At 36.2% G+C, this 17,895-nt stretch overlaps 2 protein-coding genes across 5 annotated transcripts in view; one reads left to right on the top strand and one right to left on the bottom strand.

The window, feature by feature from the left end:
• LRRC34 (leucine rich repeat containing 34) overlaps positions 1–4,767 on the top strand; it is a 34,055-nt gene extending 29,288 nt beyond the window's left edge. Inside the window, exon 15 of the transcript XR_016019795.1 lies at positions 4,514–4,767. The gene's annotated coding sequence lies outside the window, so the exon portion shown is untranslated. The remainder of the gene's footprint in view (positions 1–4,513) is intronic.
• Positions 1,833–17,074, bottom strand: MYNN (myoneurin). 4 transcript variants are annotated; one of them, XM_019735543.3, is made up of 9 exons: positions 16,803–16,904; positions 16,541–16,681; positions 15,402–15,698; positions 10,650–11,443; positions 9,744–9,903; positions 7,707–7,885; positions 6,775–6,858; positions 5,492–5,578; positions 1,833–3,435 (listed from the first exon to the last, which is right to left on the bottom strand). In XM_019735543.3, the coding sequence occupies exons 2-9, from the start codon at positions 16,660–16,662 to the stop codon at positions 3,173–3,175; spliced, it is 1,986 nt and encodes a 661-aa protein (XP_019591102.1). In that variant the 5' UTR covers positions 16,663–16,681; positions 16,803–16,904; the 3' UTR covers positions 1,833–3,172. The 4 variants fall into 4 exon arrangements, with proteins under 4 accessions (XP_019591102.1, XP_019591076.3, XP_074183745.1 ...); XM_019735517.3 differs by having other exon boundaries at positions 16,541–17,021; XM_074327644.2 differs by lacking the exon at positions 15,402–15,698 and having other exon boundaries at positions 16,541–17,074.
• Between the last annotated feature and the right edge of the window lie 821 nt (positions 17,075–17,895).

The following is a 17,895-nucleotide window of genomic DNA, read 5'->3' as shown; positions in this document are numbered from 1 at the left end:
ATACTTTCCATTCTGCCTGTCTCAGTCAGCTGTGTGCAAATTGCTTCCATCAGCCATCTGGTTCGCCTATCCACGAGAACGATGGTCCTTTCTTTGTCCATTCAACTCCTTTTGACTGCTCAGCATTTCCTTTCTGCCTTCTTTCCCTATAACTGAACATTCTGACTTGTTTTATTCCAAGTTACATTCAGGCTTGTCTTTCCCATTTGACTGTAAACTTACAGGTGAAATTTGTTGTATTTATCTTTGTAGCTTTATGTATTATTACAATAACTTCCTAGCATTTGAAATACCAGGTATTTTAATCCAAGTATCTGTTCACAACGATGGTGTTTATTGTAATATATTCTTCTTGAAACTGAATACCATATTTCTGGATGTTTACTATATTTATATAATTACCTAATTCCTTAAATAAATACACCAAATCTCTCTAGAATGAATGCATGTAGGGGATGCCGAAGACAGAAGGTCAGACCATTTTACTGTCTCAAGTAGTTAATGATCCAATAACAAAATCCCAATATTGTTCATAAGTAATGAGTAAAAATGTAGAATTTACAGAAACTGCATTAAAACATATCTCTTTTTTACTTAGTGGTATTTCTAGCTAAGTTCTAAAGACTTAAAATCTCTGAGTAAAGATGGAAAATTTTATCAAGATCTTCATTTTATAAATGCTTGGCAAAGGAAGAACATCAAGAAATGTTTAGGATAATAGTTCTCAATGTGTGGCATACATTAAAATTGGCCGTGGGGCTTTGCCAGCATATATACCATGTTTCCCTGAAAATAACAGAAACTGCATTAAAACATTAGACTTTTTAAAAAGTCTAATCTCTAACAAATACAGTAGGAAAAATATACAAGTATAAAACAAAATTTAGAAAACAATTTGTTTCTCAGTAAGATCTTCAGCATCCTAAACACTAAAAAAACTTAGGTCGATTCTTAATTATTTATCACTTTCTCAAAACACTGCATTATAACAAATGTATTTAATGATGGCCTTAACTAAAATGATAAGTATGAATGTTAGAATGATACCAGATACAACTAAAATATATGCATATTATGATAAAGAATAGGATGGCATTATGAGAAGAATGACAAGATATGATATTCAGTCTTCAGTCTTTCTTTACCTGTCATTCTGGAAGAGCATCAAGCCATGTTAATTTAAAAATGAAATTATTGTAGTTAAGAAGCAGGTGTGATGAAGAAAAGCACAGTAAATCAACCTTAGGCACTCCAATACAATAATACTAAAAATAGATTTGAAGGCTAATCTATACAAAGGCAAAATGCTAATTACCATCATATTAGAGGAAATTTGGTAACTACTGCTCTCATAGAATTATGGCATCACTGTAGTAGTTTTAAAAAGAAATTTTGTTCATTAGATGCTTGGATTAATGAAGATGTGAATTAAATATAACCTCTCCATTTCAGCAGTCTTCTTAAAGAGGCTGAGTCTTTAGTTTTCTTTAATTTCTTCACATTCCAATAAGTTGCTATTAAATTTAAGCCAGAATAGATTAGTTGAACATTTTATAACTATAAATTGTATTTAAACCCAGTGTATTAATACACATGCATAATTAGATTTCTTATATGAATAATACTGTTTGATGGAAATATAAGGCAATATTTCAAAGTATTCAATTAAGTCTATCCCACTGGTGGCAATTTATTGTGAAAATGTTGAGTGTGCTGTGATATGGTGACGATTTCTCTAGTTTGTAAGAATTATGTAGTTTTATTATGTCCTCTAGTTGGCTCCTATGACTAGGACCTCAGAGAAAATACAATTAAAGAAATCAATACCAATAGAAAATACATTAACTTTATTACAGGTGTAGTTTAAAACAAAAAACAAGTCATAACTAATGCATGGCAGAAATAAGAGTCACCATGGAGTTTGATCAGCAGTAGAAATGACTTTGTGGAACTGATAATTTAATGTCCAAAGATCAGGCAGTAAAATAAATCAGTCTGTGGGAAAAATGGGATGGGGAAATACCAGAACAATACTGAATTTTCTACGTTCATTAGGAAGGAAAAGGACTACTGTGAAACTACAACAACAACAAAATGTGGTATAATTTATAAAATTTTAAAACTCAAAACTTATAGAAAACATAAATATAAAATGTTTAATAAATTGGCTTTCTGATAACTCAAATGTTTACTTGTAATTGAAATTAATTTCTTAAATCTATGTAATGTGTCAAATTCAGAAGCCAAGTGATTCATGGTATGCATTAAATTTATATTTAGAATATACTTATATTTAAAATATTAAATTTTTAGAATTTAATATTTTAAAAAGTGCATGACAGGTATGAGAGGCTTATGAAAATTTTTAGAAACTTAGTATATTTTCCTCATCTTCCGTAATCTAGAAAACTGATCAAATTTTGAAACTGTCTTTTAACAAGGTAAAAACACCAAATATCTATTTAAATTCATGTTGAAAATGTAGTTTCAGATAACCCAAATCAAAAGTACTGACCACTGGTTTTCTCCAGAATATTGAGTTCTAAATTTTTATATACTTTTTTTACCTTGTAAGAGAAACACATATTTTTGTTTCATTAGAAAAGTTACCTTCAATGAAGTATATTAATAGCGAAATAGCACAATTCTTACTCAGTACCTAAATTTTCTTAGGCAGAAATATGAAATTTTATATTTTCCCTCATAGTTTACATTATTGGTCTATGGGGCTTGGTAACAGCAACACTCTTGGACTGATACCATCATGGATTTTGCTTCAATTTTGAGGGGAAGAAAAATTTTAAATGCCACAGGTCAAAACTGAATTGTATCAACTGACAGGTTCCACTTTTAATAAATGAAAGGCAATTGTAAAACGCAAAATAAAAATGGAATTAAGGCAGCTCTAAGAGAAAATCAAACGTAACCACCTAAAATAGTGCTACTGTAGTATAATTCAGTCCTTAAGAAGCTGTGTGTATAAGCTAGACATAAAAGCCAAAAATCAAAACAGGCATTGCACAGTTATGATGCAGCATCAGGTACTTTTACTTCAGTGAATGAAAAATAATGGTCACAACTCAAATGAAAGGTAATTTGAGTATATGCACTTTACCAGAAATATTTGTTTACTACCAGAGATGTCTTAGCAAGTCCATAAATCCTCACAAAGTCAGTACAATTGCTGTAAAAAAATCAACTGTGGTTCTGAATATCCATTCACTGTTGACCTCAACAATGTATCCGATGTAGGAGACTGGTTATCTGTGACAGGCAGAAGCACGTGGTGATCCTCAGTCCCAAGCGGAAGAGCTAGTGGTAAAGTCATATCAGAAGGCTTCACATCCAAAGTTTCTGATAAAGGGCTTTTTTGTATGGAATCTTGTTCACTCAAGGGATGATCCTCTACACTAGAATCTAGAATTTTATCTGCCCCTGAAATGGAAGGGGAAAAAAATCTGTATTATCTTTAAAAACAAAACAAAAACCTTGAGGTAGAATCTTACCATTCCCAGAACTTGCACTCCAACCACCAGACCTTTTACTCATGCTGTTTCTCTTTGCTGATTTGCCCTCCTCATTACCAATACAAATCTAACATGGACCTCCAGACTAGGTTCAAGCACCAGCTCCATTATAAAAATGGACTTAATATTCTAGACCAGGGTGAACTGTTTCTCATCTGTTTTGTCACACATTTGTCAATGTTTCATATAGTGCCTTGTGATATCTTCCCCCCCACCTTTCTTCCGTCTCCCCTCCACTCTGGTTCAAGCCCTTGTTTCTCAGTCTAGCTGTGTAGGACACAGCTCCCTGGCCCACGCTGGTATTATGAGCCTTGCGCTCCCCCAGGCTGAGGCAGTTGGTCGCCAGTCGTCAGTCATCAGCTCACGGCAGTTCTCGCCGGCTGCTGGCCACTCATGCTGGCCACTGGCCGCTCATGGCAGCACACAGCAGCCCAACTCCAGGGAGAGCCGTTGTTCACAGTCTTAGCTGTAGAGGGCACAGCTCACTGGCCCATGTGAGAATCGAACTGGTGACCTCGGCGTTAGGAGCACAGCTCTCCAACCACCTGAGCCACAGGGCTGGTCCTCTCTCTCTCTCTCTCATCGCTCTTTAACACTCAGGTATGCCCTGAATTTACAGTTACTAGACTGTAAATTCCTTGAGGGTAAATGTCAAGTTACACTTCTCTAATTTCTTCAAAGCACCCAAGAGTGCTATACACTTAATAAATACTCTATTTGTTCACTGACTGTATTAATGAGTTGTTCATACTATTCTCTAAGTTCAAGTTCAGAGGTATGGCACTTTCATATATTTTCAGAGGTAACAAATTCTGCTCTACTTAAAGGAATAGTTATCACACTGACTAAAGGTACAACCTTCAAATTTTCCACTAGCTTTACTATACTCCTGACACTGCAAAGTACTGACATTTCAATCTCACTGTCCTCATTAGACAAAACTGTGATTTGCTTTCATAAAATTGTAATTCTCTCTGTTCTTGCAGACTTTTCAGTTTAACCAGCCAAGAATATAGCCTGCGCTTTCTCATCCCAGTGATTCTCTTCACAATGTCCTTTTTGCTTGGAAGGAACCCTTCCTTTCCTATTTCCATGCTCTGAACTCTTTTCCGTCCTGCAAATTCTCCAGGATTAAGACTTTCAATACTCGTCTCAGAAGTACTTAATCTCTTCTTCAGCACTTCTGTGTCTCTATTATATCCTACATTTTGTCTTGTAATCATATTTATGTAGATTTCTGTTCTCCCACACCAGATTATAAATTCTTGGAGGATTAGGACTATGCCTTATTCAACTTCATATACCCTGCAGTTATGTGTACACTACAGGTGTTTAATAAATGTTTGTTGAATTAATGATTCAATACAATTTTCAGATGTTACTAATTAAATCTTTATATTTATATTTACTATCAAAGACTTACTATCCTCTCTTCACACTAAAGAAGTGTGTTCCTAATCATGATGAAAGAAAATGGTAAACACAATGAAACTTTTTCAAGGATTCATTTTAAGCAACAGACTTAAAATTTTGTAGTCTGGCTTTCTATTTTTATATATTACAACATTTTGGGACTACCCGTTTCCTTATTTCCTCTGATATATTTCTGGACTAGTGTTCACGATGCCCTTCTTCATATAACCACAGTAAACTCTAGGCAACCCAGACTCTGGTGTGGGGAACGTGATACACAGTTTGCCTATACAGTCCTTCATTTTTGAAACTGTTCATAAATCAGATATTTAAAGGACAAAATATTTCCTTATTTTAATATTATTTATTAGAAGGTCAATAAGAAAAGAAATTCAGAGTGAACTTATGTGCAAATTATAAAACTACCTTCCTCATATGTATATCTAGTTTTTAAAAAATCTAATTTAAACTGTTATAATGTGCATCTCAACATTTTAAGAAATAGCACCAACATGAGAGCCCCAAATGTTTTAAGAAACATAAGCACTTACCAGAATGGACTTTTGTTTTGTGCTTCTTTAAATTTTTAATATCTGTGTAAGAATTTCCACATAATTCACAGATAAATGGTCTTTCTCCTGAAAAACAAGTTAAAAAGTTTAAAACCTCAGTGTTTTGGAAGTTAACTAAGACAAAAATATCAACGTTTATGAACACATTGCAAACCTTACTATACTGTTTAGATTTAGTTTCATATTACCATTTTAATCACTTGGTTTTAATGTAGTGAAATGAAAACTTCTACATACACTGGTACTCCTTTACTTTACATAAAGTACATAAAGTATCGCCATTTCAGGGAAAACCGAGCATTTTTATTAACAGAAATTTTAAACTAAAAGAATAATATTTTATTTCTATCAGACATTTAGTGAGTGCCAATTATATGCCAGACCCGGATGAGAGATACACTGTGTTTCCCCGAAAATAAGACCTAACCAGAAAATAAGCCCTAGCATGATTGTTCAGGATGACATCCCCTGAACATAAGGCCTAATGCGTCTTTTGGAGCAAAAATTAACGTAAGACCCAGTCTTATTTTTGGGGAAACACAGTACCTGGGGGGGAGAAGGGGAGCATAATTACGGTTTCTGCTCTCAGGAGGATTACAAATTAGAAAATCCTTAAAAAATACTGACAGAATAAAATGCTACAACATAATTCTGTTGAAATAAGAACAATGCTTTATAATGCAAACTAAAGAGCATGAGAATACAGAAGTTGCCAATAAATTTATCAAATGTCTCCTAGGTGCTCACACTATTCTAGATAGGAATTATGAGGAATAATTTTTAAAAAGAAAAGTCAAAACAACGTATTTTCAAAGTGGCATTTTCCTGTTTAAAATTTTTTTTACCTTCAATATTTTCTTCATACTACTTATTACCTTATAATAAACATGTCACTATTAAAATTTATTCCTAAAACTTGCATACTGAACACTGTTAAAAATATCTAATATTATCTTGTTATTATCTTTTCCTTTTCATTTCTTCCTATATCTGTGCAATTTAATCCAAATCATTTTTAAAAACTACTGATAATCTGGCATATTTCTTAGAAAATCTACAAAATTCTCAACCAAATTTAATTCACACTCCAAACAACTAAAAAAACTAAAGAAGCAAATAGAAAGTTGATATTATACATTAAAATATTGATATAGATAGAGTGTGACTAGATACCATATAGTCCAAAATGGTTTAAAAGTCAAGGTTTACATAAAAAGAAATTAGAGAGAACAAAAAATAATACGTTCTCCCTAAACACAGACCTGTATGGGATCGAAAGTGTTTGTTGAGTTCTCCTGAGGAAATAAAACTTTTCCCACAAATACCACATATGTATGGTTTTTCACCTAGATGGAAAATAAAAGATAGCGAAGTGGTGTACTATACCAATATAATATTTATCAATTACAATATCTAAGTAAGCTGTTCTAAAATATTAAATTAAAACCTCTTTATATTGTACTTCAGAGGTATTTTCAGTGTGATCCAACCTAAATGAATATTAGTAATTATTTTACCCTGTTCATGTAATCTGATGCTTTTAATATAATAAAACTTTATTTCTGCAAATGTCCTTCTAGTTGGGCAAGAAGTTTGATTTTTATATGATTAAAAACACATACATTCATCGATCCGTATTTCAATTCTTGCTGTCTATTATATTACTAAAAGATGAATAAACTCATTTAGAATAAATCTATTAAAAATGTACCTTACAAAAAGCTAGAATCTTTGAACAGAATTTTTCAAAACTGATACTTAGCATTTGAAGTATCTGTTTAATTTGCAAATCTTAGAATGTCTGTATGAAAAGTCCTAAGAAGTTATAACAAAATCAGTGTTCTACCCAAACCCACCCCCACCCCTTAATTTCATCCCATAGTTTTATCTAAGGAAAATGAAACTTCAAGAGGCTAAGAGTTTGTCTAAGGTCATAAAATATCTCAAATTTATACACTATCAAAATTAAGTTATATGATAAAAAATTTCACCCACCATGTATTTCACCTACTAGAAATAAGTCTGTTTTTTAATCTAATATATATCTGAAAATCATAAACATAAAAAGATTCAAGAAGTGCAAACACAACAGATATGTAACTACAAAGTCTGCAATATACTTTCTATAAAGGCTTAACTTCTTTTTCTTACAACTTTCCTTATTTTAAGCAGTCTCTCCATGTCAAATTCTTACCTGTGTGTTTTCGAGAATGAGTGATAAGAGAACTAGAGACAGCAAATGCCTTCCCACAAGTATCACATACATAAGGCTTCTCTCCAGTATGCCTACGCACGTGATAGGTCAGTGTGCTGGCCTGGGCAAATCTCTGTCCACACCTATCACAAACATATGGCTTCTCTCCACTATGCTTCCTGTTAGTAGGTAAATATAAAGTTTTATGTTGGTAAGTAAAACAATTTGGAGGTCAGTCTATATAGCAAGCATTTTTCATACAATATTTTATTTCATTTCATCTTAACAGATCTAGCATATGTATTTAAAACCAAGTTTCGATGTATACAGTCAAAAATAAATGTTTTGGTTGTTATAAAAACGTTAGCTCTGAGACCAGTTCCAAAAGTTTTGCCATCATCTTTATATGGTTGTCAAGTGCATCCCTAATACTGCAGGCAATTATTTTTGCTTGTGCATTCACTGACTCTTCACAACTCTTCCCTCAAACTTCCAGCACCTCCTCACCCATCTTCTCTTAGCTGATGTCCTTGCTTCCGGTTTCACTGAGAAAAATTTCAAGCAATCAGAAAATTCCTATCACCACAACTTTCTATCTAGACATCTGTACCTATAGATTTTACTTTCCTTCTTGCTAATTCTGAGGGTGACAGTTCATCTGAATCCAACTACTCCCATTTTGTATACTTAAAACACTATCCCCTTGCCTACTCAGTGATATCACTCCTGCAATTTCCTCCATTCTCCATCACCCATTTTTCCCACCCCATTGGATTGTAGCATACAAATATACTGATGTTTCCCACCTTAAAAAAACAACACAATACAGACCCTTGACTTCACTTGCTCCTTCATTTTTCTGTTCCTGCTTACCAAAACCTTGAATTTTCAACTGTTCTACTTTCACTTCTTCTCTCTTCTCGCCTCTGCTAAAACACTGCTTTCATCAAGAGCACTGCCGACCTCTCACTTTGCTAAATCCAAGTCAATTCTCAGTCTTCATCTCCCTGGCATCAGGATTTGACACAGCTGATCATTCCCTTCGGGAGTCATTTCCTTCACTTGGATTCCAAGGCAACCCACTCTTTTGGATTTTCTCCTGTATTGGCTGCTCCTTCCTAGTCACCTCTGCTGGTTCTTGCCCATCTCCCAGAACTCTTAATTAGAATGCCCATGACTCAGTCCTTTGATCTCTTTTTCTATCCACAATCACTCTCTTGGTGACCTCATCCAGTGTGACGGCTTTGAATATTATCTGTATGTTGATAACCCCCAAATTTATATCTTTAGCTCAAAGCAGCCCCCTTAACTCCAGATGTACAGAACCAACCGTCTATTGTATATCTCCACTGAGATCTCCACCAGTCATCTCAAATTTAACATTCAGAACTCCAATGACTCCTGTACTCCTGCTTAAACTGCTCTATCCACAAAATTTCTCCATTTCAGTTCATGGCAATACCATCTTTTCAGGTGGCCAGGCTCAAAACCTCAAAATTATCTTTGATTTTTCTCTTTCATACGCCCCATCCAATCTGCAGGAAATTCTGTTTGTCCTTCATTTAACAATATGTCCAGAATCCGACTAATACTTATCTTTTCCATTGCTACCTCTCTGGCTGAACCAACATCACTTTTACTTGTGTTTTATCTAGAACTTCCTAACTGGTAACTTTACTTCCACTCTGTGACCCTATAATCTTTCCCTAATATAGCAGCCAGAGTCATCCTCTGAAGAGGCAAGCAAGATCACATCACTCATTTCTCAGTCTCACGAGTGAAAGCTTTATAATGGCCTACAAAACCCTACACCATCTGGACGCCTTATCACCATTCTGATCTTATTCCCTCACTCACTCATTCCCCTCCAGCCCCCATGGCCTCCCTCCTTGTGGTTCCTTGACTGTGCTGAGAATATTGGCTGGTGGAACCACAATTGGAACGCTACTGCCCTGAATTCTAATACAGTAGTCTATTCATAAGACTATGATGAATGCCAGACTCAGAGATCAAACAGTTCTTGTTTTTGTTTTTTACCTTGCATGAATCTTGAGATTGCTAGAAGTTGCAAATTGTAAGTTGCATACATCACATTTATAGGGTTTTTCCTCACCATGATGCATGCGACTATGGAAGACTAGCTGGCATTTCTGAGCAAATCCTTTATCACACAATTCACATTTGTATGGCTTCTCACCTAAAAGAAGTAGTAAATAAAATCTATGTTTAGAAACAAATATTCTGTTTTATTTGCATAAGCCATATAAGCTTTCACAAGAGTTCCTCAACAGTACTAGTTTCGGTGTTCAGAAAATGTCAATTGCTAGAAAAAAGCAAATAGGATCGCTTCTTCCTGATTGACTATTGAAAACACTGGTGGAGTTAAAAGAAACGAGTGTTTCTCAATTTGTAACAGTGAAAAGTCATCAAGGAAAGAATACACATTGCATCTTAAAAAGTACAAACGTAAGTACACCAATAAAGGTAAATGTAGAAGCTGAGGAAGGAATGTATGTGTAACGCTAACAAACATGTTCTAGAAGTCAACAAAGTCTAGGAAGCAGGTGGTGAGATACGTTGGCAAAAGCTGAGAATTGGCCTGGGTTGTAACTACTTTTACTCTTCACCAATTTTAGTATCTTTCTCTGTTAAATAGTAAGCTAGAACCAAATTTATGCTTATTTTAACTATGACAGAAAATGGTATAAAGAGCTCATGTATTAGGACTTGAGAGTACTTATCACAATAAAACAGCCATTAAATACTGGGTCCCAATTACAAAGAAATTTTCAACAGTCTAACATGCTAAATTCTATTATGAATACAAGTATGGATCAAATTTTGGTCACAAATAGTCAACACTGTATATTAATATGTTCTCTAGAAAAGTATTATTTCAGTCACAGTATAACAAAAATTATATCTCCCACAAACCAGTCTTACCTGTGTGCGTCCTTACATGCGTTTTCAGCTGGTTACACTGGGTAAATGCCTTTCCACACAAGTGGCAAACATAAGGTTTGACGCCTTTATGTATTCTCATGTGCCTTCTCAAGCTGCTGGCTTCTGAAAACACTTTCCCACATGTGTTACACATTGGCTTGGCCTTGGAATACCTCTGATCCAGCTCTTCCCCAGAGCTTTCCAGCTCATAAGAGTTCTTGACACTGGCTATATTAGACATAGAGTGTTCTTTCAGAGCACAGTTTGGCTGTGATTTTCCACGTTTCCGTTTCACTGTAACAGTTTGCACAATATCTTGTGCTGGAAAAGTATTTTCCACAACTGATGTCAACTCGAGTTCTGAATTATCATTTCTTTGTGCAACCTGTTCTATCACAGGTGTGGATAATTTAGTTGCATCTAGGAATAATTCAACAGATGCATTCTCTAAAACGTCACTGGGATATTGCACTGTTTTATTCTGCCCTGTTTTCTGGGAATTGAAAGCCTTCTTTTTCCTTTTAGTTTGAGATGACTTCTTTGCTAAAGCCACTTGTTTAGGATTTGCCTGAACTAAATCTGCAGACACTTCTGATTTCTCCCGACTGTTATAATCTCGTAGAGTAAGGAGACAAGTCTGTTGATTCAATTCAATGTTTCCAGTAATACTAGATATCTCTGTAGAAGAGGGATTAGCAATAAAAGCAAAATCTTCCATCTTTATTTTACATTTAGTGACCACCTCTTCCACTTTGAGATAGTCAGCAGCCTGATGAATTTCTTTAACATTCCAACTGTAAGGAAACAAGGCTAAATTACAATATTCTGATCAAAGAAAAACTGTTTTTGAAACAGAGCTGCACATATATTTCAAAATCTTTTAAAGAACTAACAAAGCAGAATGATGAAAAAGGCATAACTAAAAGAAATAACAAATTTACAAAATTCATTCACTCACAATAATGTTTAGGCAAAAATTCCCCCCTTTACAGAACTTGAAAAGATGAAAAATAATGGTTATTCACAGCTACCTATGTACTACTACAGACAAATAAAATGTTAAAGTTTCCACCTGTTTTAAAAAACTCTTGGAACACAAATGTACTACTGGCAACTTACTGCCTCTTCCCATTCATCCTGAGACCTCTTCAGATATCAACCAGTTTCTGGACTGGCAACAGGAAGAGTCTAAAAAACTTGTTTCCTATTGTCCTCCTGTGCTCCCCTCCCTCTGCGAGGGACTTTAACGGTGCTTCTCAAACTTTCCTATGCATGTGAATCAGCAAGAGATCTTGTGAAATGTGAGATTCACTAATTCTGTGGTGAATGTCTGCATTTCTACCGCACTTCCCGGTGTGGCCAATGTTGCTTGGTCCATCATCACTCTTGCAGGAACAAGGTTTTAGAATGTGCTAAGTTCTCTCTTGCAACCCTCCCACTTTTGTGTGTGTGTGTGATATCAACCAAAGTTAACTGGTGAGTTTGCCGTGTTACAATTATATAGAACAACTTAAGTCACCTGAGCAACATTCCAGTCAACGTTTACTGACCCTCTACCACGGATGGTACTAAGAGGGATATTAAGAAACATCAAACAGTCCCTGTGCTCCAGAAGTTTACGATGTAGTGAAACGCTGATTAGCACTGGCTGTCACCATACTTTGGATGCTTCAATTTTCTCAGCTGTAAAATCAGCAAGTTGAGTTGCTATTACCACTAAAAATATGACCCTTTTAATTAGTGAGGACACACACACACACACCTCTCACTCAAGTAACCTTCCTACTTGCCATTTTCCCACATATTCAATTTTCCAGGGGGAAAAAAATCTCTTTTCACTATTCATCATATGTATGAACCAGAAAAGGGTTTTAATCATAGCTAATAATATATAGTGCTATTAATACATCTTTATTAAAAAAGGAGTAAAATTTGAAATGAAATAAAAAATAACCAGTGTCATGTATCTTTCAGGTCATTTAACGTATACATATATACACACTATAGTATCTATAAATCTCTACCCATTTTCTCATCTAGTTAAACCTGCTTTTCCTCAAGTACCACCTGTGTTTCCTCTTTTTAAATTTAGCATTACAATGGCTTTTAAAAATTTGTCTTTTATTATAAACATAATCATTTTCAGCTGATTCTCGAATAGATTTATAGGCTAGTTTGGAAACCTAAACACCAGTTTAAGGAACATTATATTCTCTAGGAAAATTCATCCCAAGTTCCTAAACATATTACAAATAAACTTTTGGAACATAATCTGTTCTTTCCCCTAGGTAAGGAAACATTACTTAAGATATTCTTTTCTTATGGCCCTTGCCTTAATTTTGTAATATATATAATGAATGATCTCTGTAAAAAAGTTAATTCTCTATCTGCAAAGATATAGCACAAATGCCCAAGATATAAATACAATCTTATTCATCTTTTGTATGTTTCTTCCATGTATATAGCGTTATCATTCTCTAAAAACATTATATTTCTTAAGCATTTTTATTAATTGTTACATAATCTATTAAGTTACAATAAATGAGACACCATTAGAATGAAAGCCAAATTTACTCTTATCATTTTTTACACTTAGGTCTCAAATTATAATTGTGCTTAGTGCTCCATAAAATGAACCATCAAACAGATAACAAGGTCAGGTAGTCTTTAAGACTAATATAAACTAGCATTGAGTCACACACTAATTAACTGTTCAGTACTAAAACAGCAATCCATATAAATTACTTATCTATTTCATAGACAGCCTATAATCTGTTACAGTTAAAAAAAACCAATCAGCATTTGTTTATGACAATAAATGATCTGCTTTTGTTTATAACCATGAAGTTACCGTGCATGAAAACTTGCTTTTACCTTTTGAACAGTCATTGAAAGTCATTTAATTACAAACTGCAGATATATGGGTGGCTAAAGAAATAACTTTTCCTAGATCACAGTGTTAGAACTAAAATTTGGCCAAGGTAATCTAACTCTTGGGTCTACTTAATTCTCTATTATTTTGTTTTCTTAATCACTAAATCACAGACTTTCTATTTTTGGTATAAATCTTCTATTTGTGGCTGGGCTCAATTAGCTCCCCAGAAAAGATATGTACCAAAAATGACTGAGCAAAACATCTGGCTGTTCTTCACATTGGTTCTTTGCATGAAAGCTCAAAGTAAGATGCTCCTCAGTGTGTTGAGATCAACTCAAGATTTTCCCAGCGAAGTTAATTCAGAAAGTGAAAAAACTAAATTGAAGAGCAACCAAAATTTACTGGTTTTGTGGTTATTTTATATTAAGTATTCTGAATTTTTAATCAGTCATTTGGTATAGTCAACTATTCAGTAAATTTAAATAATTTATCATGTGAGATTAATCTATGACACTGCTCCGTTCCTTTAATCAACTTATACAGAACTGATTCAAAGATTGCATTACACCATTTAAAAAACAATTCCAAAACAGCATGTTTGCTTTTCAAAAGTAATAAGGAACATCATGATTCTAGGTTTTTAAAGATGAATTATTTCCATGATAAGCTGCAATGTAAAAGGGAGGGGAGGATTTTGCTTAATGTGCATGTGCATATATCTTAGAGATCATCTGGAAAAGAATGAAAGAATATTTATCAAAATGTTAACAGTGGTTATCAGTAGGTGGCAGAATTTCAGGTGTTTCCTTTATGTCTTTTTCTAATTTTTCTCCAAGAAATGTGGAATTAATCAGGAGAGGAGGGTGCAGAAGAGACTATAAAGGAAACTAATGTTCATTGGGAGATGGGCCTTCAAGTAAATCCTTAAACTTAATAGTAACACCAAGGTAGTTATTACCATCTCATTTTTACAGATGGGGAAACTGAGGCCCAAAGAGGTTGCATCTTGCTCAAAGAGACAAAGTGACTGACAGGCAAGATCTAATTCTAAAGCCCATAATCTTTCTATGTCAGAAAATTATGACCTATTCATGTTCACACTTTCATAATAAAGAAAGAAGACGGGTAATTTGAGTGGATTCTCTTTCCTTTTATCCCCTCCCTATTTTTCCCCCAATGCATTTGTATTAAGCTAATTATATATTTCATTATGTGTGAGATTCCTCAGAACCTACTTCTTGTTAGTGCAGTGACAGCATTAAGCATCTTCGAGAAGCATTCTAACACCTTGAACCTAACTTAAACATTAGTATTGGTAACTTTAGAGAGGTAACAGGAGTCACTGCCATTTACACTCCCATGACATTATTTTCCTGAATCAAGATCAGGAAGAGGCCCTGAACATTGCTATTCCTAGTTCCAACTATAAGCAGCACCATTAAATGAACACAGGTTTTTCCTTTGTTCTCCCATCTACACTCCCTCACCCCAAACACCTTATGAGGAAGGGGACAGAGAGTGAGGGGGAGAGAAGACCTGAGGAATATAAAGACCAAGAAGCAGGAGAAACTGGAATTTACTTAGAATTCATTGTGCTTGATCTCCAAGTTTACATAACTGAAATCACAGACTTCATTTCACTAGGTAAATCAAATGTGAGTGAACAAGGCTTTATTGGTCTTCTCTGTTCTTTTGGTGCTTAAAACTGTAGTCTGTTCATCCCAAATCAGTGATACTGACTCCTTAAAATAAATAAACAAACAGAAAATAGTAATACTGCACATCAATATTTGAAGACTCTGAGTTCAGGGGCTGAAAAATCTCCTTTGGCTCCAAAGACTATTGACTAGCTTTTAAAAATAAAATGTGTACTTTACCTGTCAAGATTTAAAGTTCCTGTGTATATAAACTCCAACAGTTTCTTAAATCCATCAGCCTTCACCTGACTCTGATCAAGAAAGACATTGTTCTCAGAAGTGCTTCTGTAGATCGCACCAAAATACTCACTAAACGACGCAAGCACATTCCTATGAGCTTTAAACTGGAATTCCCCAATCACTATGGTGCAGTCGCAAAGAAAACCTGCTTCCCGTTGTTTGTTCAGTCTCTCTAAAAGGTGCTCACAGTGGTGCGAATACTGCATTTTGATATCAGAATGGAATTTTACCCTTGTTCTAAAAGACAAAAAGAAATAGTAAATCAGTAACCCTAACTTTCCATCAAACGTTTCACCCAAGGGGAGAAGGGACATACCGGTAGGACGTAACATAAACAAGAATAAGAGTTCTGATTTTATCCTGCCCCCCCAAAAAAAAATTCTTATCAAACAGATATGGTTAAAAATGCTGAAAAGAAGAGTGCCTTTCTATCTCTGTTTCATCTTGGCCAATTAACACAATCCTTCGGACACATCAATAAATAGCGATGAGTGAAAACACTACCACAAGCTGAAAAAAGCATTGCAAAATTTCATGCTTTTGCACCAACTGAACCTTCAGACCTTCATGCTCAGTAGGCATACAGATGTTAAGAAAAAACAGAAAAGATTCCTTGGGACACATGGAGGAAAAACACGGTACAAGTTCAAGACTGCTCTCAAATCACCGAAACCTGTTAGCTTCCGCGGTGCACACAGTTGCTCCGAAACGCAAGGCGTGTGTCCAGGGGACGGAGAATGAACAGGGCCAAAGGCTGTCAAAGGTTCCGTCCCTCGCCCCGCAGAGGCCACACCCCCTCACTTTCCCCTTCTCCACTAGAGTTGGCATCGGAGAGTGGCAACCAAAGCCAGTCTCTCCGGGCTTCTGCCGCCCTGCCCTTCTCCCAGCTCCAGCTCCTACTCCCCCGAACTCCCACAACAGAGGCTGTAGCCAAGGCCAACAGCAGGGCTGCCTCGCACAAGCCTTCCACGTTAACACCGTCGCCCGACCCGCGCTCGAACGTCATGGTGCGCGCCCCACAATGGCCCAGGGTCTGGAGAGTGCCGGGATAGCGCGCTGGGAGTGAAGACAGAACTCACTTAAACAATCCAACGGGGATCACAATTTCTTCACTCTCTCTCCGCCATCTTGGGAGGACGTCACCACGCCACGCTCCTCCCCTCCTGTCCTCCACGACGACGTCACATCCGGCTCCAGGCATCCAGAGGTAACCCTGGAGGCTATAGGATCGTGGAGGTCCAGCGCCAGTCTGGGCTGAACAGACTGGCCCCCAGAGACTGCACTCGCTAGCATGCCAAGCACCCTCTCCCCCCGAAATAACGAGCGTCAAAGATACGAGACCTGAGGGCTCGCTCACAGCGCCCCGCCTGTGTTCCTCATTCTCAGCATTCTGATCGCCCGACAGTCGGCGTCTCGCGCTTGGCCCGCATTTTGGGCTCAGGACAGGTAGCGCTGCATCGCAGGCCTCTTTCCAAGAGCCAAATTGCGCACTGCATCCTGGGGCTTGTAGTTGCTTGTCTTCTCCCATTATCCTCCCCTTCCTCAGGACCCCACGAGTGGAAACAGCTGCACGTGTACTCGGGCTCTCCGCCATCGGGAATTTTTGAGTTGAGACTGATCACCCCTTTTTAGTTTACATGCTCGAAAGCTCTTGGGACTCCCTGGGTTTTGTTTGCATCAGCCAACGATAGCCCAGTTTCCGGGATACTCTTAACCTGGTGACAGACCTCTAATGAACTAAAGCGGAGCAAAGCTATAGGGCTAGCTGGGCATGCGCAACGTTGGAGGCAGGCGGTCATTGTACCGAAAAGGTTCTAAGTCTGAACTCGAAAAATTTTAATACAATTATTTACAATGAATTCAGGTTTTGTACGGTGAAGGAAAGGGACGCCAGTTAGCTGCGTAATATACAAGAGGCGCAGGAACAATAAGATAAGATAAGCAGTGTTATGTTAGGGTGGATTCTTCCCTAGTGCCCGCGGACAGCATAAATCTCAGAAAACCAAAACTTCAACATTTTTTATTGATAGAAGTTATGTCAGGATCATAGGAAATTTACTCGCGACTTTATTTTAAAGGACAATCTCAACTTGAATTTATTCGTTTCTTCTTTCCTGAGATTTTTTTTCCAGATTCCGTTTGCTCTTTTTATAACTTATTTGTCTACTCAGTAAGAACCACATTTGTGCATAAAGCCGTTGTTTATTTATAACGAAAACATTTGAGGCTCGTTCTTTCTTGATTTCATATTTCTGAGTTTTCTTTCTGATTCCAGTTTCATTTTTTGTCGGAACCCTTTTAGGTAATTTATTAATTCAGAAATACAAATTTATGAGTACCAGGTGCCAAGCATGACACTAAGTATATAGAATAAGAATAAAGCGTGGTCTCTGGCGTTTAGAGAAATCTGCAATTTCAAGGGAAAACTAATGGA

This window comes from Rhinolophus sinicus, chromosome 17 (assembly GCF_057876585.1).
Source record: "Rhinolophus sinicus isolate RSI-liver-muscle chromosome 17, RSI-T2T, whole genome shotgun sequence".
Lineage (NCBI taxonomy): Eukaryota > Metazoa > Chordata > Mammalia > Chiroptera > Rhinolophidae > Rhinolophus > Rhinolophus sinicus.
This window is presented reverse-complemented; position numbering and strand designations above follow the sequence as displayed.

Excerpts from the sequence above, each read along its gene's own strand:
- MYNN (XM_019735517.3), bottom strand. The coding sequence starts at position 16,989 with ATGGGAGAAGACAAGCAACTACAAGCCCCAGGATGCAGTGCGCAATTT. Across the intron at positions 6,859-7,706 it reads TCATTCTCGAAAACACACAG|GTGAAAAACCATACATATGT; the intron begins GTAAGAATTTGA and ends TTTTCCATCTAG. Across the intron at positions 5,579-6,774 it reads ACACTTTCGATCCCATACAG|GAGAAAGACCATTTATCTGT; the intron begins GTCTGTGTTTAG and ends CTTGTTTTTCAG.